Source organism: Notamacropus eugenii, chromosome 2 (genome assembly GCF_028372415.1).
Source record: "Notamacropus eugenii isolate mMacEug1 chromosome 2, mMacEug1.pri_v2, whole genome shotgun sequence".
Lineage (NCBI taxonomy): Eukaryota > Metazoa > Chordata > Mammalia > Diprotodontia > Macropodidae > Notamacropus > Notamacropus eugenii.
In genome coordinates this window covers 67,716,107-67,737,633 of record NC_092873.1, presented here as the reverse complement: position 1 = coordinate 67,737,633, position 21,527 = coordinate 67,716,107, and the positions used below count along the sequence as shown (strand labels likewise).

The 21,527-nt window shown below is 48.5% G+C and overlaps 1 protein-coding gene across 8 annotated transcripts in view; it reads left to right on the top strand.

Annotated features, from left to right (window-relative positions):
- Positions 1-21,527, top strand: part of USP40 (ubiquitin specific peptidase 40) — a 58,645-nt gene that overhangs the window by 8,555 nt on the left and 28,563 nt on the right. For 6 of the 8 annotated variants that reach the window (XM_072640717.1, XM_072640720.1, XM_072640715.1 and 3 more), the window contains exons 6-16: positions 190-390; positions 1,255-1,398; positions 3,802-3,930; positions 6,659-6,763; positions 8,143-8,250; positions 10,317-10,650; positions 12,275-12,356; positions 12,624-12,798; positions 14,011-14,095; positions 14,952-15,022; positions 16,138-16,466. In XM_072640717.1, the coding sequence (XP_072496818.1) occupies positions 190-390; positions 1,255-1,398; positions 3,802-3,930; positions 6,659-6,763; positions 8,143-8,250; positions 10,317-10,650; positions 12,275-12,356; positions 12,624-12,798; positions 14,011-14,095; positions 14,952-15,022; positions 16,138-16,466 (1,763 nt within the window). The remainder of the gene's footprint in view (positions 1-189; positions 391-1,254; positions 1,399-3,801; positions 3,931-6,658; positions 6,764-8,142; positions 8,251-10,316; positions 10,651-12,274; positions 12,357-12,623; positions 12,799-14,010; positions 14,096-14,951; positions 15,023-16,137; positions 16,467-21,527) is intronic. The other 2 variants (XM_072640719.1, XM_072640718.1) reach the window with 1 other exon arrangement.

Sequence of the window (21,527 nt, the reverse complement as noted above, 5' to 3'; positions counted from 1 at the left end):
AAGTCAGGAGGACCTAGGTTCTAATCCCACCTCCGGCATGTATTGACCCTGTGACCCTGGGCCATTCCCTGCCCCCTGCGAGCCTTGATTTCCTCCTCTGTCCAATGAGGAGTTCTTTCCAGGGATATGCTTGTGGCAAGCTCATTGTACCCATGTCATTTGGCTCTGTCTCTGCATGGCTGATGGCAGTGGGCATCCCGGTCCAGCACCCCTCACAGACTTTGGTCCTTCTCTGAGTGGCAGGAGGACTTCTTGGACTTGACAGTGGCTGTCAAAAACCTATCTGGCCTCGAGGAAGCCCTTTGGAGCATGTATGTGGAAGAGGAATTCTTTGATGCGGAGAACCTGTATCACTGTGGGATGTGTGACAAGCTCGTCAGTGCCACCAAGGTGAGGGAGGAAGGACTCTGCACATATTGTCCCATTTTACAGAGGAGGAAAATGAGGCAGGCAGGGGTAAAGTGACCTGTCCAGGGTCATACATTGACTTAGAACTGGTCAGAGGTTGTCTGGGTAAATTGAGGAAACAGGTCTAGTTTGGGAAATGGGCCACTGTTTTTTTCTGCTTTCGCTAGCATAGGAGGCTTCCTTTGTCGGCCCTGATGTGCCTCCACTCTGCAGGTCTGTCCAGGGCTGTGCTGGGAGGATGGGCTATCCGAGGGTGCCTATGATGTCCTTAGCTCTCTGACATGGCATCCGGAGTCCTCATAGAGGAATCTGACACTTTGGTCCCACTGACCACCTTAAGGTTTCCTTTCCTTCCCTCACCACAGCTTGACACCCAGCTAAGTTTGAGTCTGTGGTCTCTACTCTGGGCCCCAGCTGTCTTCTCTGAACAATGGGAGGGGTGGGACTGTATAGTTCTGGGATTCTCTTCCTCCTGTATGCCCACAAACCACTAGGTACTGTTGTTGTGTTTGAGAATGATGGTGGAGAAGCCACACACTGAATGTGTGGGATCCTTGGGGCCCACCAGGGTGTAGACAGGGCAGTGTGGAGGATGGCAGCCAGCCTGCGGTCCTAGATTCTCAGATCCAGAACAAGGGCAGAGACTAAGGGAGGAGATGGAGGGTGCCAGTGGAGGCTCTTCTGGGGTCACTTTGTATCAGTCATGTGTGCTTTCAGTCTGTGGCTTTCCTGTGACCTTGGAAATTGTCTGCAGCCCTCATGGGCACCTGCTGTGAGTGTGAGGGAGTGTGTGCAGGCATGCGCCACTCCTTACCTATCCTCACCATGGTGGTCTTGTCTCCACAGTCGGCCCGGCTACGGAAGCTGCCTCCTTTTCTGACGATTTCATTGCTGAGATTTAATTTTGACTTTGCCAAGTGTGAGCGCTACAAGGAAACAGGCCGCTACACATTTCCTCTGCAGATAGACCTGAAGCCCTTCTGTGAACAGGTTGGTGCCCTCTTGTTCCCTTGTTGCTCCCCTTGCACATTAGCCAAGTCAGGTGCTCAGGGTTCAGGAGGGAGTCCGGAGGTCTCTGCTTTCATCTCATGAAATAGGCCATCAGCTGTTGCAGAGACACCCCTTGGCCCTTTGACTTTGGGATTTGGGAGGGATCGGGGAACTTTGCTTAGAGGAGGAAACTCTGCCTGCTGTTCTTGTCCTTCAAATTCTGAATTCTCCAACCCCAGCCATCTACATTCTGCCTGAATCGCTTTCATGCCTTCCCCTCTTCATGTTCAGCCAAATTCATTTAAAAAAATATTTTCCACTTGAAATGAAATCTTTCCCCAGATTTCTTGGGCAAATATTTTTTTCACTTAATAGTATTTTATTTTTTTCCAATGACATGTAAAAATAGTTTTCAACATTCATTTTTGTAAAACTTTGGGTTCCAATTTTTTTCCCTCCCCAAGACAGCAAGCAGTCTGATATAGGCTGTACATGTACAGTCATGTTAAACATTTCCACATTAGTCATGTTGTGAAAGAACAATCAGAACAAAAGGGAAGAACCATGAGAGAAAAAATTAGAAGGAAAAGAAAATAGTCTGCTTGCTCTACATTCAGACTCCATAGTTCTTTCTCTGCATGTGGATGGCATTTTCCATCATGAGTCTTTTGTAGCTGTCTTAGAACTTTGCATTGCTGAGAAGAGCTAAGTCTATCGACGTTAGTCTTGGCACAATGTCAATGTTACGTCACTTAGCATCAGCTCATATAAGTCTTTCCAGGTTTTTCTGAAATCTGCCTGCTCATCATTTCTTATAGCATAATAGTATTCTGTATATTCGTATACCACAGCCCATTCCCCAGTAGATGGGCATCCCTTTAATTTCCAGCTTTTTGCCTCCACAAAAAGAGCCACTATAAATAATTTTGTACATGTGGATCCTTTCCCTCTTTTTATGATCTCTTGGCGTTACAGACCTAAGACTGGTATTGCTGAATCAAAAGGTATGCAGAGTTTTATGGCTCTTTGGTCATAGCTCTAAATTACTTTCCAGAATGGTTGGATCTGTTCACAACTCCACCAACAATGCGTTAGTGTTCCAGTTTTCCCACATCTTCTCCAACATTTATCATTTTCCTTTTATACCATATCAGCCAATCTGCTAAGTATGACATGGTACCTTAGGGCTGTTTTAATTTGCATTTCTCTAATCAATAGTGATTTAGAGCATTTCTTCATATCATTTTAGGTAGCTTAAATTTCTTCATTTGGGCAAATTCTTTCTAAAGAGAAATAAATTGAAGGGCTTGCCTGCCCTGGAGGGTGTGCTTCAAGGACCTGAAGTCTGAGTGAAGGCAGGGTGAGCCCTTGGGGAGGATGATTCAGATCAGGGGCACTTACCCTAGTGGTCCATGGACTTGTCAGAGTGACATCTTAGTTGGCACTTATATCTAATGAAGTATAGCCCTTCTCTCAGTTAGTTTACGTTGTGATTCTGGGAAGGGATGGCTAAGGGAGCCATGACCCGAAAAAGGCAGGAGCTGTCCTGGCTCAGGCTGAGGCTGAGAGTGTTGGCCTCTGAGAACCCTTGACGTTCCAGAGTAGTTGTCACCTCCCAGTGAGTCTCACCCTACCTCCTCATCTAACAGAGGAAGAACTCTGTGAAGTCCCCTCATCTTCCTTTTGGAGAGCCCCATGAGCTGAGAGTTCATCCTCTGAAGGCCAGGCAGCTGAGCTGGGGAATGGTGAAGGGCAGGCAGACCTGGGGAGAGCCCACAGCTCCCTCCCTCACGCTCCCCCCAAGAGCATGTGAGGCTTTGCCCCTTTTCTCGAAAGTCTCCAGAGAAGGTAGCACAGCATTGCTCCTTGGGAATGTAGGAATGTCTCATCAGAACTCAGCCTTATGTAGTTTAGGGCCCGTGTTTGGATAGACCTTCTCAGAGAATAACAACCATGACAACTAACATTGAGATAGCACTTTGAGGTGTGCAAAATACTGTACAAATGGGAATTTATTTGATCTTCAGCAGCCCTGGGTGGTGGGTACTGTTGCTCACCCCATTTTACTGCTGAGGCAGGTGAGGCAGACAGGTGAAGTGATGTGCTCCATCCCCCAGGTAGTAAGTGTCTGAGGCTGGATTTGAACTTGGATGTTCTTGAGTCCAGGCCCTGTGCTCTGTGCACAGTGGTGTCCATTGGTGGCCTAAAAGAGGTATTAGCTAGCAGACTGCCATCTGTGTCCCATCAAACCCTGGACAGTTTTGTAATTTGAAGTTTGTCTTTAAACAGCCTCTCCCTATTACAGATCAGCATCTCCTCATGGGACCCCCAGGGTCCCATGTTGTCTCCTCTGTGCTCACGTTCTTACCAATGACAAGTGATGCATTCTCCTTTTCCTTTTAGAGTGAGTTGGATGATTCAGAGTATTTGTATGACCTCTTCTCTGTCATTATACACAAAGGCGGCTGCTATGGAGGACATTACCATGTGTATATCAAAGATGTGGACCAGTTGGGAAACTGGCAGTTTGAGGTGAGTTTGGACATAGGCCCTGAAGTTCTGCTCTCATTTCCAAAGGTCTCCTTGTGCGAGGAGGCAGCGAGTCCTTGCTCTGTGCAGACTGTGTCTATAGGCCGTTGGGCCCATGGAAGAAAAGAACTCAGTTCTTGGCAAGGCAGCTGAGGAGGAAGGCCAGGTTGGTACCTGTAACACCCAAGGAATGATGTGACCCTTCATGGTGCCCCGTAATTGTCCTTTGAGTGATGAGAAGGAAGGAGTAGGGAATAGTGCAAGGAGAGCAGAGTGATGGAAGAGGCTGCCCCCAAAGACTAGAAAGCTCCTGCCTGGCAGGGGGCTCCTGGAGGACATCACACACTGCTGAGGCAAGGCCAAGGGTCCCCTTCCTGCTCTGGCTGAGTTCCTCTTGTCCAGCCCTCTTGGGCTCTATCCTTGTCGCTTCCTCCAGAGAGCCTTGGGCTGGACATGACACCGTGCCTATCGCTGCAACGTGGCAGCTCTCACATTTCCTCCATGCTGCTGCCGGCCATCTTTGGGGGCTGGTTTTGCCTTTTCTGCTATCCCCCTTGTTGCCCACACACTCTTGGGATTCTCCCTCTGTCCGTTTTTTGATTGTATTTTTTTGTTACACTCTTTTTTCCGAACTGCCTTCGTCCCCGCCTTCACACCTCATGCTAGAGAAGGCGACCGTTTGACACAGATACTTACACACACATGTGAAACCGTTCCATGCACACTTCCATTATCCGTTCTTTCTCTGGAGGTGAATAACGTCTTCCTTCATAGGTCCTTTGTAATTAATAGGAGTGTTTGTGATATGTCACAACTATTCTTGGATCACTCTTGCTGTTACTGCAGACAGCATTCTCTTGGTCCTGCTCGTTTCCCTCTTTGTTATTTCATGCGTATCTCTCCAGCCTTTTCTCAAACCGTCCTGCTGCCCATTTCTTACGGCCCAGCGTTGCTCCATCACAACTTGTTCAGCCATTCCCCAGGTGGTGGGCATCCCCATGATTTCTAGCTCTCTGCCACCACAAGGACAACTGCTATAAATATCTTAGAACATACAGGATCCTTTTTGCTTTTTATCTTTTAAGGAAGCAGCTAATAATGGCATTGTCGGGTCAGAGGGTAAATGTAGTTTTATGATTATTTGGGCATAATTCTAAATTGTTCTCCCAGATGGATGGATCAGTTCACAGTTCCACCAATAGTGTGTTAGTGTCCTAGTTTTCCATATCCTCTCCCATATTTGTTGTTTTCTTCTATTGTCTTAATTTGCATTTTTCTAGTCAATAATGATTTAGAGCATTTTTTCATATGATTATACAGACACATATTTCTGTGTCTCCATATCTATATCTTTGATTCCCTTGTCAAAAAATTGCCTGTTCATATCCTTTGACCATTTATCAATTGGTGAATGACTCATATTCTTATAGATTTGACAAAGATCTTTATATATTTGACATATGAGATGTCAGAAACCTATGACAGGAGAGGCTGGTGTTAAGGAGATAGCCAGAGAGGTGGGTCTGGGTCCAGGCCGCAAATGTGACAGTTTAATATGCCTGTGACTTGATGAATTTGGTTGGAACATTTGTCTCTGCACTTGGTCAGTTTTAGCATGAGCTAGGGGAGGTATCTCAGCTTAGGTGGCTTTGCGAATTTGCAAAGGGCTCTTATTCCACCCTGCAAGGATCATTTTTTGCATTTTCTCGATGAGGACACAAAGGTTCAATGTCTTTACCCTGATCACAAAGCTGGCCTTAGGTTCCTGAGCTGGAGCTGAAAGCGACCTCAGTGGCTTGTGAGCCACCCCCTCATTGAGCTTATAGAGCTCAGAAGCAGGCTCCCAGGGCAGCCCTCTCTCCTCTCTGCCTGCCTGCCTTCTGCCTGGGGAAATAAGCCACATCATCATGACAGGGATGGAGGAAACCCTAGAGAGTGGTGTTGGGTGAGGCCATTCCAACATGCCAGGGACTCTTCCCGAGACAGTAGAATGTGTAGAAGCATCGGTCTCTTTTGGAAGCTAGTCTGCAGATTCATCGTTTAAAATCTCAACTGAACCCACACAGGCCCCCCCTAGCCAACATGTATAACACTGATCAATAGCATTTTCTTGGGGGATGATGCCCCTGCCAGTCGTGAGATGTGGTGGAGGATGGCTCCAGGCTCCTTAGGAGAGGGAAGGAACAGCCGACATGTCTGAGAAGATAATACAGTGCCAGGCATTGTGCTGATTATTGGGGATGCAGAGAAAGGCAAAAGACAGGCCCTGCCCTCAGGGAGCTACTGGACTATGGGGGAGACAAACTACAAATCAGTTGGTACCAGTGGGCCAAAGAAGAAATCATTAACAGATGGAAGGTTATGGGGTGGCCTGCCACATGAAGTCTGTGGCCTCTCTCCCTTGTGCCCCTTGCATTTGGTATCTGTAGGTCCCTGGGCCTGTGACACAGGCTGGCAATGGCAGCTGCCCGTGATTGGCCACTGTTCTTACTTGTGACTCTCATTGGCCTTGAAGTCTCAGAACCCCCCACTTGGAGAGGTGATGTGTTTATTGAGAAAGTGAAAAAGACTTTGGGCCTTTGTGGAACAGCTGAGTTCAATGTCCTTGCTCGTCAGCTGCCTTCAAAACCTTGTGAAGCCCCTTCCAGTCCACGTGGGCCTTTGTTCATGGCCATTCAGAGTCTCCTGACTGTATTGATGCCATTGACCAGGATGCCCTTGTTTTTACCAGGAAGACGAATCTGAATCCGTTGCAAGGGCCAAGAGTTTGAAGGACCTTTCATGTATACAAGAAACGGACAATCCATTGACGGTCCTCAAAAATATCTTGTCACAGGTATGTTGTGTCTTGAATTCTTCCTTCTCTCCCCTGTAGGGTGGGTCTCCCACCTCCAGCTTCTTGTGATATGCCAGGTCTGAGTCTGGAAAGCAGGCATGCAAGCCTCAGGGAAGCTGGAGACTTTGGTTTCCATGTGATGTTCATTTAGCAAACACCTGGTATTGCCTTAGTATCACAGTTCTCATCAGGGAAATTCCACTAGAGAAGAAGAGGCTTTCTGTGTTCCCAGTGCCACGCTGGGTGCCAGGAGGACCAGACATGACCCAGGAGTCCTCTGTCAGCACGTGTGGGCATGTGGAGGAGGGAGGGAAGGAGCAGGGGCAAGGGCTCTTTCAGCTGGGGCCTTGAGCAGGCCTCATGGAGGAGGTGGCCCCTGTGCTCCAATTGGAGGGCTGAGACTTGGGGGTGGAGGGCAGTTATGAGAGTAACTTCCATTCTTTGAGGGCAGAGACTCTTTGCTTTTCTCTTGGCATCCTTGGCACCCAGCACAGGCTTCGCATGTAGACGGTAGGTAGCCAGGCTGACTGTACTAGCCAGTATACATAAAGTGCTTTAAGGCTGGCAGGGTCCTTGAGAAACAGGCTCTCATTTGATCCTCCTAGCAGCCCTCAGAGGTGAGTAGGTCCATGCTGTGTGATGAGGATGTGGGGGCTCAGCCTAGGGCTCCTCAGCCAGGAAAGGTCCATGCCCAGAGGAGGGTGAGGGCAAGCAGGATGCAGAGAGGAATCAGGAGGGCCCAAAAGTCTTACCTTTTGGGGTGTAGACCTTGGGGACTCAGAACACTTTGATGGGTGGAGGGATGAGAGCAGATGACCCAGATAGAGTGCCTGGGATCGGAGTAACCTGGAAAGAGGTTACACTTACCCAGCCTCAGGGAGTGATAGTGTTTCATAACTTACTGGATGAGGGAAGAGTCTGTGATGATCCAAAGGAAACTTCAGGGCTACCAAGCACAGAGATGTTGGGGGCAGTGAGGATCACTAATCCCAGGGCTGCCAGGCCACTCTGAGGTGACTGGAGGCAGGAGGGACAGGGTGAGAGCTTGTTAGCCAGGGTATGGTGGCAGTGCTGCTGGCTGGACACTTTGGAAGCCTCTGGGTTCTGTCCTCCCCAGAAACCAGGCTAGAGGGAGGGAGCCAGCAGGGGCATATGGAGTTGAGGGTGGGGTGGCAGTCACGTCCCCTTGGGGGAGGGATGCTCACAAGAGGCCCCAGAGTGGAGTGTGTAGCTAGCTCGGGCTCTGCTCCTCCCCTGGAATGGCATCTTAGGAGGGCAGGAGCCTTTGGACTGATTGCCTGGGCATCTCCCCTCCTGACATGGTTGAAGTTGACATCATGCATTTCTGTTCTGATGTGCTTTACTCTTTCCTTCTGAAGGAGGAGAACAAGCTGATTTCTGTGGATCAACTGGGTCAGAAACTCTTGGCTAGCATAGAAATATCTTGGAACAAGAAGTTTCGGAAACAGCACGGGCCCCTGCTGAAGGTGATGGCAACCTCCCTTCTTCCCCCACTCCCCCAGCCCAGGGGACTACTGTGATGCTCTTGGGCTGCCTTTGGCTGAGCTCCTGCCCCTCCCTCCCCCAGTAGAACAGCCAGCTTGGGCTCCTGTCCCGGGAGGGACACTAGCTTTCACCAAGCAGCCTGGGCAATGCCAGCTCCTTTCCATGCCTGGGAGTTCATGGGCCTTAGTGGGGAGCTTTGGTTTCATCTTATTCCAGCTCTTTCTGGCCCATTAGGCCAGATGAGTCAGGGTTCTGTGATCTTAAATTTTACCTCCCCTGAGGCCCTGGGCTGGCGCAGTCATCACCTTGAATGGTCCCGACCTCTTAAGATCATCCACCTGCTGAGGCAGATGAGCACCAGCTGTGCACTTAGTAGGAAGTCAGTCAGACAGTAAATGTTGATTGACATGTACTGTGTACTGGGCACTGCTGAAAACTGAGGATACGAAAAGAGGCCCTCGGGGAGCCGGCCACTGTGTTTAGACAAGACAGAAAGGATACGTGGGTGAGGGTCTCAGGAAAGGCACTTGTACTATGGGGAGATCAGGGAAGGCTTCCTGAAGAAGGCAGCTGCCAGGAGATAGAGATGAGGAGGGAGAGTGTCCCAGGCAGGGAGCACAGCCAGATAAAGTAAGTACCTGGAGTGTAGAGATGTCCAGGAGGCCAGAATCACCGATTCGAAGGGTAGGTGGGAGGGCATAAGAGGACTGGAGAGCAAGGAGGCCCTTTAAAAGCCTCCTTGATCTCAGAGGTAATAGGTAACCCTGGGAGTTTGAAGGAGGTGACGTGGCCAAGTCTGCACTTTAGGAAAAGCCCTTTGACCTTGATGGAGGAGGTACTGGAGCTGAGAGCCTCCTAGGCAGAGCCAGGCAGCCCCCAGAGGATCTCTGGGGCCCTCTTCCTTGGGGCACCTAACCTAATCTGCTCCAGGTTTCTTGGCTGAACATGGAAGCATCATGAGTCAAGGCGGGCAGTTCTGGCCTTGGCAGGAGGGCCTTGGGTAGTTGTGGGACCTTCCCTTCCAGAAATGATACAATTGGTCTTGATTTGGTCCTTGTACCTAGGGCTTGAGAGGGCATGCTTGGGACACTGTGGGTGGAGTGCACCATGTTGGGAGGGTACCAGGCAGTGGGCCTGGGGGCCAGCCAGGCCAGTTGGGTAGGGCTTCGAAGATGGCCAGAGATGGGCAGAGGGAAGCAGGCTGCTCTTTAACATTTTGAAGGTCTTTATTGATTGGAATGTCAGGATAACCAAATTCATTTATGCAGGCGCTAGATCTCTCAGCATTCCACAGGTAGCTTGAAGTGGCAGGAGAGACAAGCCCCAAGCCCACAGGTGCTTTCAGTGTGCATCTCTCTGATCTGGAGACGTTCTTTCCTACGTTTGTGGATGGCTTGGATTTCTTCCTTTGAAAACTGCCTGTGCATTTCCTATTGCCATTTCTGTGTTGGCAAATGGCTTTTACTCTTTCAGATTGAGTCGCATTGGCGCACAAGTAAAGTGGGATTTTCCCTTATTTGTTGTGACTATGAGGTGGCCCTGGGGCAGATTCTGCTCCAGCATTTGATCCAAGTGCCCCATTCTGGGCACACAGTCCTTCTTCCCTTTCCTGTATTCCCAGAGGGCTTGTGGGCACCCTCTTAGTCAGGACCCTGCTCTATCTCTAACATTGTCATCTTTGTGGATGGAGAAAATGGACCTGATGAAAATACCCTGAAGTAAATAGAGCAGAGGGTACTAGGATCATGATGCCCTGAACCCCAAAGGGAGTGTGATGGAATAGACATGGCCCCCAACCTGGAGTCTGGGGAAGCTGGCTCTGAATCTGTCTTCCCTCCCGGCTCTATGTCCTGAAGTATAAACTGAGTCTGAACATGTCTGGGGCCCTTCCTTCCCAGCTTCCTTGAGGGGTTTTAGTGAGACATCCCCCCAGACCCTCGCTGCCCCTGCACCGTCTCTGGGCCTGGTCTATTAGCCTTCTCTGGGTCCCTGGTTGGGGTCATTGTTCAGGGCGTGGCTAACTGAGTTTGTATTTTTTTCCTTTCAGTTTTTACATGCCCATTCCGATGTATTTCTCCTTAGCTCCAATCCAAACAAGGTCTGTCTAAGGAGGGACGCCAGCCCCGCCCAATCACCTTGGGCTGAGTGTAAGCAGCCTGGTCCCTCAGCCCCTTCTTGTGGTGAGGGCCCCAAGGGTTCTGGAGCGGAGCCTGCAGGGGATCCACAGCTGGAGGTCAGTGCCGAAGGTCCTCATTGGTTTGACATCAATGATTCACAAGTGGAACCCATCCAGGAAGCAGACATTGAGAAGCAATTCCAGGGAAAAGAGAGTGCCTACATGTTGTTTTACCGAAAGACACAGCTGCAGAGGCCTCCAGAAGGTATGGGCCATGGCACTGGAGCCTCAGCCTTTGCCCAGAAGAGTCAAGACCAGGCTTTAGCCATGTGCAGTGTGAGGCAGACCTGGGAGGAGGGCTGAAGGGTGGGAGACCTTCCAGAGACAAACAAGGCACAGTCCTCACAGATCAGGGCATGATCATGTCAAGCCAGGCTGGCCATTTGTGTTCCTGTCCTTCAGCTGGCTACATGAGTCCTTGGTGAGAGACTCTGCCTGTGCAGCAAGGTGTCAGAATGCCTAGTGCATTGGACCTGGGCTCAGGAAGATCCGAGTTCAAATCTGACCTCACACACTGACTAGCTGGAGGCCCTTGGGCAAGTCACTAAACCTCTGTGGGCCTTAGTTTCCTCCTTTGTAAAGCAGGGATCCTCATCTTGCCTCCCTTCTAGGGTGGTTGTGAGGGTCAGTTGTAAGAATTGTGAAGCATGTAGTGGCACAGGGCCAGGCACACAGTAGGTACACTTGAAATGTTAGCTGTTCTGACTGTCCTTATTGCTGGGATCTTTTTTACAGCTGAGGGAAGCTGCTGGGGTTCCTGGGCTGGCCTGGGTCAGAGGTAGGGCTTGACCTCACATGTTCTGACTCTGAGGCTAGCTTGGGGTCTAGTCCTCCCCTGGGGCTCCAGGCCACACTGGAGTTGTTAGCCTGCATTAGGGGAGAGGGATTCAAAGCCCAAAGTCCATTAGATGAGATCATAGGTCAGTACCAAACTACAGGCAGATCTCTGATGTTTCTGTTCTGTTGCTGCCTTTCCCATCAGTATGTCTGGTCAGTGAGTGGTTTTTATTTGGGGCACTCCTTAGTGTTCGGCATTGTGGGCCTCTCTCTAGGCTTGCCCCAACTTTTGTCACAGGAATCTGAATTTCCAGTCATCCCTGGCCTGCTTTTTTCCTCCCTGCTCTTGAATTAAAGTAAGCCTTTGCCAGTGGTGAGCCTGTGGGCTAGTGTGGCAGTCCCCCATTCTCTCTTAAGGAGACAGAGATACAGCACAGAACTAACACTGGAGGCTTCCAAAGGCATTTGCGATCTGATTTTAGCTTGTTGACCCTCCTAAGAGAATCCCTGTGTGAAGTAGATGATTGCATTTTAAGCAGATGGGTTGTGTCCCCCACAAACTCTAAGCTTCCTGAAGGCCTAGCAGAGTATTAGGCACATAGTAGGAGCTTAGTTCATGTGTATCAGTTGATTAGTGAAGGAATATACTGAGAATGGGGTTAGTAGGGAATTGTTCTTGTGTCCATGGCTGGATGTTGGTCAGGAACACGGAGGATGCCTCTGGGAGGGGCTGTCGATGCCTGCCGAGTGATGGGACATAACAGAGAAAGACTCTGGGTGGCAGATAGTGGGCATGCCCCAGGTGCCTTGAAACACGGCAGGGCCACGGGGGCAGGTGGACCTATGGGAGGTAAGCAGATGTGGCCACTGAGCAGCTTGTCCTGTGATTGAAGATGGTGCCACAGATTGGCCCATCTAAGCCTTGTGCCTGAGAAGCAGAGTGAGTAGGATGGTCCCTCTGGGAACTGGCCCTTGGGGACTGGTCTGGGGCTGATGTCCTGAACCTGCTTGCCTTTGGCTGATCTCAGATTAACAAGGGCTTTTGTTTGCAGCTCAGTCTAACCCACAGTACAAGGTTCCAAGTCACCTGCTGAGGGAGGTGCATGAGGCCAACAGTGTGCTGCAGAAAAAGAGGTAAGTCCACCCAAGCTTGGGGTAGGCTGTGGGCTTCCCAAAAGTTCAGCTGGACTGGCCAGGCTGGCTTCTGCTCAGCTCCAGGGTGTGGTCCTTGGGGAGGGGCCAGAAAGGCCTTGAAAGCTGCCCTCTTGGGTCTTCCCTGGAGGTCTGTGGTAGCCGGTCAGGCTCGTAGTTCTAGTTTTGGGGGTACGAGACTCTTGGTGTTGGAGCAACTTTGAAGGTCTTCAAGGACTGATTTCCTTCTTTGACTGTGATGCTTTCCAGGGCAGACTATGATTCTGTGGTCAACAAACTAGACCTGCATCTCCACCTGGGTCCTTGCTATGAGTTTTATAATGGGGCCCTGCACCCCTCCTCCTCCAGAACAGAAGATTGTATGTTGGATCTGACCATCGATAAACGGAAAACTTTAGGTGATCTCCGGCAGTCAGTATTTCAGGTAATGTAGTTTGCATGGACTTGCCTGTTTGCAAGTCAGGGCCTAGAGGCTACTGGCTGCTTCTCCCATTTCAGCCCTGGGCATGGGGAGGGCCGTGGCCTTAGTGTGACTGGATGTGCCAGAGCCCCGAGGCCCTCTCTGAGCCCCAGCATGGCTTCCCCTTCCTGTCCCCTCTGCCTGGCAGCCCAGCCTTTGAGGGCTAGAGTATTGACTGCGGGTGAAGAGTCACCTGCTACCATGTTATTCCCTAGGGTTATTTCATGGTGAGGATGACATTGCCAGAAGCAGGTGGTGATTCAGCAGAAGTGTTAGACTTAAGACAGCTTTCATTGGCCCAGGCCTTTACTTTAATCGTTTCTTCAATTAATATGTCCATAATGGGGCAGCCTTGGAGGCAGGAAGCCCTGGGTTGAAATCCTGCCTCTGACATGTTTGAGCAAGCCATGTGACAGCTCCTGGGGCAACTCGCTGAACCTTTTCGTGTCTCAGGGAACTCTTTGAAATTGCATGTGGCAGAGGTCTGCCTTGGTTGAGTGGGTTTCCTCACTAGGAATGAGCCCTGCTGTGGAGTCTTAGGTCTGGACCATTCGTCAGTGTTTTCAGTACTAGCACCAAGAGTTTATTGGGTCCAACCCCTTCAGTTTACAGGTGAGGAAACTGAGCCCCAGAGATGAGCAGGGACTTGCCTACAGTCACATGGGTAGCAAGGGTAAATCCAGGGCTTCAAGCCCAGGGACTCCAGTGACTGCGCATTTTCCCCTGCATCCAGGCCACTGCCATTTTTACTAAGAAGGAAAAAGATTTTTTTTCCGGGTCAGAGGCCATTTGACCAAAGTTAATCAGGTACTAGCTGAGCTCCTTGCTAGTTATACCCTTTGAAGAATGACCCCCGAGGCAGCACCTTTTGCACCAGCCTTCCTTGGTAGACTGTCCTCCACTCCTGGGTGTTCTCAGGACCTGTTTTGTTGTGAGGTAGCCTTGGCTGGGGGAACGAGTGAGTCTGGACACCTTACTTGCATGGAAGCCAGGCATTTCAGGCTGAGACTCGTCCCTCCCTTGGATTTCCAGGTCTCCATCTAGGGTCTGAGCAGGCGGGGGCGGGGGGGTTCTCTCACCAGCTCAAGATTCTTCGAGGTAGGGTCCTCCAAGCAGCCTGGAGTTGTTTCTGGTCTCTGGCTTTGTGCAGCTCTCTCTTCCTTCCTTTATCTCCAGCTCCTGGAATACTGGGAAGGGGATTTGGTGCTCAGCCTTGCCAAGCTTGTGCCTGCAGGACTCCATGTTTGCCAGGCCCTCGAAGGTAGGCCCCTTGTGCTCAGGCATCCCCAGGACTTGAGTTGGCTGTCCAACCTCTCCCTGTCTGCCTCTACCCTTTAGATGGAGCCTGCTGCAGGGGGCTGGAGACAGGCAGAGCCCAGAAAGGGCATATGGGGTCTGAAAAGCTCTGCCTTAACATGAGAGCTCTGACAGCTGAGAGGTGGCCCTTATCTCTGACTCCCCGGCCACCCTCCCTTCTACCATGCCTGGTGGGTTAGGAAAGTGGACGTTGAGTCTTTGCCTCACTTCCTGCCACCTTGCACGAGCAGCACTTTGCACTGGTCATGTGGCCAGTGCCCAACACCCTCCTCTCGGTTCCCTGAGTGTGCGCTGGGCCCTTCTTTCCCGAGGGCTGCCCATGAGCCCCTCACTTGTTGCCAGAGCTTCATGCTGCCCGTTGTCTTTACCCCTTGTCTTCCATCCATCTACGCTGTCCTCCAGCCCTGTTCAGAGCAGGCTCCAGTAGTAAATCCACTAAATGGCATTTTCAGCGATTCTAAGGTAGAAGGAGCCTGGGTATAACTGACCTGTCCTCCCCAGTGCTGCTGGAATGACACCCTCCTCTATTCAAAGTGTGTCCTGGAGGGGAATCTCAGCCCTCGATGCTGGGGGAAGCCTTGGTGGTCAGCTTGTCACACAGAATCATTCTGAGACAGAGACAGGGCTTAAAACCCTGTTCTGAGTCTGCTGGCTAAGAAGTAAATAAGGTTATCAATTGCTTTGTCTCTCCTAACCTTTTGAGTTACAAATGCTCTGAAAAGGGCTGGGTGCGGAGAGGAGGTGGACGCTGTTTTCCGTGGTGGTGACAAGTGGTTTCACTGGTGATCCCATCTTTGTAGGAGATGAACTGACATTGCATGAAATTGAAATGACCGATGGGCAAGACGTCTTTGTGTGGAATGGGATGGAGGTAAAATCTACTTCAGGAAATCTTTATTATGATTTTAAAACTTTAATATTATTGCAATAAGATAACCTGCTAAAGCATTGTTCTGATTATACCAGAAGAATTAGAAGCTAGGAAATGGGGAAAGATTTTAAGGTTCTTGGTTGCACCACTGCTCTTAATTTGCATCGAGTTCTTTAATTATAGTTAATCTTTCAAAACTGAGATTTGAAAATGATTTGACTAAAAAATACTGTTTTGTGATGATGGTTTTTCATTTGTTGAACTTAAAATGCCAATTCATTCATCAGGGCTTTCTAGAGTATCTGCTTTGTTCCTAGCACCAAGTTGGGGGATATGAGGGCCCCAGAGAAGTCTAAGATACAGCCCTACCTGCCCTGAAGGAGCTTAACATCCCATGGGGATATAAGACCCAGGGAGGCACATAAGTCACAACATCCTATGGTAGATAATTGCATGACAAAGGGACTCTGCAGGCAATAAGTGGATGTAATCAGCTACCCAGGGAGAGGCTGGTGGTCAAGGAAGTCATCTTAGAAAGAGGTGAGATGGACCTGGGCCCTTGCATGTGGAATAGGTTTGAGGAGCAAGGAATTGACTGTATTTTAGGCTGGAGCCAGAGAGGGAAGGGTTCAGGAAGCTGCTCCTGCTGGAGGGATTGGTTCATATGGGAGCCTAACAAGTGGAATGTGGGAAAAGTCAGTTGAGAAGAGCCTTAAGTTGTAACTTAATGAGTTTGGGCTCAGTCTGGCAGCAAAATGGGCAGGCTCTGGAGGCTTGTGGGCAGGGATGGTGACATGAGAGCAAGGTGGCATTTTAGGAAGAATCCCCACTGGTGTCCAGGATGAACTGAAGGGGAGAGATTGGCTACCTGGAGACCAAGGAGGGGATTCATTGCCTTCATCTTCACAGAGGGGTCAGATGAGGATGAACAGGAAAGGACTGGCAGGAACTTTTTAAGGCATCATCTGTTGACTTATTGTCTCAGGGACAACTAGTAAGCATTTTCATTGCTTAGGAATTCTTTGAGGCTGTTGCACTCCTAAACTTTTACTGTATTTGACTTTGTTTTGGCCAGTTAGGATCTCACTGTCCTTCATCATGATATTGTTCCACAGGTTGGTGGGGTCAAGATTCCAACCGGTGATGATGCTGTTCCCATCCTTTTGAACATCCTTCAGTTGACAAATACAAGTGATGGAGAAAAGGGGCAGCCATTTCTAGAAATCCACCACGTGTTTCCCTCTAATGCTGAAGTAGGCACCATATTCACGGCCTTAGGGTCCCCTGTTGGCATCATCCTGGTGAACGTTACAGGCTCTCGAATTCTTGAGTCAGAAAACTGGACAGTCATTCCCAAGGAGAACTTTGGAAGGACCTTCAGAGAAGAAGGCCTTCAAGATGGCAGCTCCCTGTGGGTAGTGAGCTCCAGCAGCTGTGATCAAAGGTAAATGACTCATCAGGTGAGCTGAGTGGCTTTTCTTACCAGGCCTTCCATCTACTTACCCTCCTGTGAATGACAGGGCATAGTCTTTGAGACAGTAGGGAAGACATAAGTGATTAAGTTTGAGCAGCTCTGAGGCACATGCTGAGTGAAGGGTTCAGTGCCACTGCACAATGGCCTGAGAAGCAAGTTTCTATTATGATAGCTCTGTTTTTTGGTTCCAAGTTGGAGGTATGCTCCCACAAAAACCAGTTGCTTAGAATGAGTGGAAAACTAGGTGAGGAAGGTATTGTGTCTCCTGACATAGTATTGTCTGCTGGCCAGGCCCCTCCCTGTCAGCATCCCTTCCCTCCCCATCCAGCAAGGGGCGAGCTTTTCCCTGGGTGGGACTGAAGTTTTCTGACTTCAACTTCTGTGAAATGGGTTTTTTCCGTCCTCTGTCAGTACAGATGTCTGTATGATGTCTCAGAAGCGTTAGGCACTTCAGGACATTGACTTGTCATTAATCTGGCATTTGCGGGAGAACAGTAACAGACACATCATTTGTCTTTGGGCACTTTGCCGTAGGACAGAAGTGATTCGAGGTAGTGACCATGTACTGCCCACTCTTTGGCTCTGGCCATCCAGAAAGCAAAGACAGACTTAGGTCTGGCGCTTGGTCCTGTGGCAAAGGGTCTGTTTTTAAACCATCTATAAATAACAGACATGAGCTGTAGGGACTCCAAATGCGAATGCTTTGTTTGAAGACCTGTATTGTCTGACCAGAATTTATCAAGAGTGGATTGCTCTAATACTGATATTCTTTAAAAAAAAAACCAAACTATTGGTCTTTTGTTTTTACATCAGCTCAATTTCCCCCGAAATCCTCCCTCCTCTTTTCCAGAGAGTCATCCCGTAGAATAGGAATTTTTTTAATGTAAAAGAGGAAGAAAAAGAAAACCCAGGAGAACAATACATTAATCAAATATAAGAACAGACCAAATGTTCCCCACCTGGGGCCCTGGGAGCTGGGGGAGATGCCTTCTCATATCTCTTTTCTATTACACGTCTTCCTTTGAAGTTCATGCTACTCATTTCTACCACCCAATGAAAACCTTGGTGGCTGTTGTCTGCAGGACCCTCCCTCTATCCAGGTCACTCCCCTTCCTCTACCTGACTTGGAATTTTTCTCCTCTCCCCAACTCCTGCCCTCCTCCTTAGGGACTTCAGCATCCAGATTGATTCTCCTTCAAACTCCCTGACCACTCAGTTCTTCAGCCTGCCCACTTCTATGGAGATACTCCTCTGCTCCACCCCAGCCACAAAGATGGTCATACCCTTCATCTTGTCATCACCCACAAATGATCCACTTCTGTGTTCACGAATTCCAAAATCTCCTTATTTGACTGTAATCCCTTGGCTTTCCACCTCTCCCTCTACTTTCTCTTACACAACCTTCCTCATCATCCTCACTATGACCTCTCCAGTTCCTTGACCCCTAGATCTCTCCCAGGCCATCTTCTCCACACTGGCCACTCTCCTCTTATCCCTATCTTGACTCTTTGGTGAAAGAGTTTATTTCTATCCTGTCTTTTTCTCTTGAATCCCTGCCCCCTCATCATATCCCTATTATCCACCTAAACCTCAGCCTTGGATCACTCCAGTCATTCATCACCTTTGAACCTATACACCTGCTCCTGAAAGTGGAGAAAATTACACCACCATTCTGCTTGGGTCCTCTACAGATTGATGTTACCCAACCTCAGCTGGGCCCTCACTGCTGCCAGGCAGTCCTACCATACCTCCCTCATCAGCTCACTGCCCCACTCTTAACTTCTCGTCCCTCCTCAAATCTCCTACCACTTTCCTCTCTCTCATTTGAGAACCTTGCCATGTATTTTACAGGAAAACTGAGGCCATTGGTCGTGAACTTCTTCTTTCCTCTTCCTCATCTCCTACCACTCAGGTGCCTTCTGTCATTCTCTCCAGCCATTGTCTCATGCGATGAGGTGGCCTCACTCCTTACCCAGGCCAAGTATTCTACCTGCTTAGGTGATCCCATTGCTCCTTGTACCTTCTCTCATACCCCCTCTCTTCTTCACTTTCCGTCTCTCCTCTATTGGCTCCTTTGCTGCCACCTACAGAATGCCTATGTCTCCCCTATCCTGAAAAAGCCCCTCATTTAACTCCTCTGTCCTTGCCAACTATCATTCTTCATTTCTTCTGCGTTCTAGGCTAAACTCCTAGAAAAGCGTATCAATACCAATTGCCTCTACTTCCGCCAGACCCCTTACAGTCTGGCTTCTGACCTCCTCATTCCACTGAAACGGCTCTCTCCAGATTGAGTAGTGATCTCTTAGTGGCCTTTTCTCATTCCTCATGCTCTGACCTCTCTGCAACCCTGGACATTGTGAGTCACTCTCTCCTCCTGGATACTCTTCTCTCTCTGCTTTGGGTCACTAGTCTCTCCTGGCTCTCCTCCTCCCTCTCTGACCACTCCTTGTCTGTCTCCTTTGCTGTATTCTCCTCCAGGTCACACCCTCTAACCATAAATGTCCTTCAGGGCTCTGTCCTGGACCCTCTTCTCCCTCTCTACTGCTTCACTTGGGGATCTCATCAGCTGCCATGGATTTAATTACCCTCTCTGTTGAGGTGATTCTCAAATCTACCCTTCCTGCCTCAAACTCTCTGCCAAGCTCCAATCTTGCATGTCCAATTGCCTTTCAGACATCTTGAACTTGATGTCCAGTAGACACCCTAGACTCAATATGATCAAAACAGAACTTGTTTTCTATCCTCCTAAAATCTCTCCCCTCTTCTCTTTCTTATTAGTGCAGAGGACACCACCATCCTCCCAATTCCTCAGACTCCCAACTCAGTAGTCATCCTGGACTCTTCACTCCCCATGATTAGTATGGTGCCAGTGCCTGTCAATTTCACCTCTTGCAGTATCTCCGAAACACCCCCTGCCCTTTTCTCCTTTGACACTGGCCCCAACCTGGTGCAGGCCCTTACCTCCTCATACCTGGACTATTGCAGTAGCTGCTGGGGGGCATGGGAATGAGTGTGGGGTTGTCATGGAGAGCTTGCCTCTAGGCTCTCTCTACTCCATCCATCCTTCATTCAGCCACCAAAGGGATTTTCCTAAAGTGCAGGTCTGACCATGTCACCCCCTACTTAGTAAACTCCATTGACTCCCTCTTTCCTCCGGGATCAAATATGAAATGCTCTGAATGGGCTTCAAAGCCCTTTATTGCCCATCTTCCTCCTTTCCAGTCTTCTTACACCTTACTGTCCCTCACTTCCTGATCCACTAACTGGCCTCCTGGCTGTTCCATGAACAAGATTCTCCATCTCTGGGCATTTTCTCTGGTTGTCCTCTATCGCTGAAACACTCTCTCCGTCCTCTGTTCCTGACCTTCCTGGCTTCCTTTAAGTCCCCACTAAAGTCCCACCTTCTACAGGAAGCCTTTCCCATCCCCTGCTGATTCTGGTGCCTTTCTCTCTTGCTCATTATTGCCTATTTGTTTGAGCTCCTTGAGGGCAGGGCCTGAGCCTGGCCCATAGTAGGCATTTGATAAGTATTGATTGAATGATTTATTTTGCAGTGTTCACTTTGGATAGTTTTGTGGTGTGGGTGGGAGGTGAACCCTTAGGGTTATATTGACATATTTTGCATTGGTGGTTGGGGCATTCTTTCCCACAGTTGTTAACGTTTTTTTTTTTTTTTTGAGAACCATTTTTCTAGATCCATTGATACCCGCTGTCCTCCCCCATATCTCTTGAGGTGTGTCTTTTGGTCAAATGTATGTATGCTTGGGCACAGGTCCAGGTATCTGTGTATCTGTTAGTTTCCTTGGCTGCTAAACCTGTATCTGAAAAGTTTGATGCAAAGATTTTTTTTTTCCACATTTGACTCCTTTTTTTATCTTGGATGCATTAATTTGGTTGAGCAGCTTTTCAGTTTCATGTAAGCACAATTACCTGTATTACCATTGTGATTACCTTTGGTAAAGAACTCATTTCTCCAGAGATATGAGAGGCCTATGATCAGTTTCTCTTCTCATTTTTTAATAGTGTGATCTTTCATATTCAGGCCATGGATCCTTGGAATTTCTTGTGGAATATGGCATAAGATGTTGCTCTCATTCCAGTTTCTTGTCAAACTGCTTTCTAGTCACTCCAGCATTTCTCATCAAATGGGAAATATCCTCTCTTAACTCATTTATGTTTTCAGATTTATTAAACATTTGTTACTGGGTTCTCTTATTTTTAATTCTCCTGGCTGTTCCACAAACAAGACCCTTCATCTCCGACCCTTGTCTAGTTTGTTCCATTTATTTGTTTCCCTGTATTTTAACCGAATGGCTGCTGCTTTATAATATGGTTTGACATGTGGAAGTGCTGTTCCTCTTTATTCCTCCCTCTTTTTATAATTTCCCTTGATAATCCAGATCTACTGTTTTTCCAAATGAGTTTTGTTGCCATTTTATTGAGTTCTGTAAAGTATTCCTTTGATAGTTTGATTATTGTAGCATTAAAACTGTAAGTTAACTTTGGTAGTCTTTTCATTTTTATTGTATTGGTATGTCCCAGGCATGCACATTGAATATTCCTCTAGCTATGTAAAGCATTCTTTATTTCCTTAAGGAGCACTTTGTAATTGAAACTAGTATTGAATGTACTTTGGTAAATTGATTTCCAAATACTTTCTACATTTTGAAGTTGTTTTGAATGGGATTTCCCTTTCTTGCCTCTTGGATTTAATACTGTTGATTTTTGTGGCATTTTTTTTAACCTGTAACTTTGCAGAACCTATTGTCTCAGTAACTGCTGATTGCCTAGGATTTGCTAAATAAAGCATCATGTTATCACTGTATAGCGATAGTTTGGTCCTCTCTTTGCCTAGCTTTATACCTTTAATTCTTTTCTCTTTTCCTTTTGGTGTTGCTGGAATTTCTAGAATGGTGTTTGAAATAATGACAGGGAGAGTGGGCATCCTTGCCTTGCTCTTATATTTACTGGGAAGCTTCTTCATGTTTCCTCATTGTATAGAAGTTTTTGTTTTACGCAGATATTCTTTAT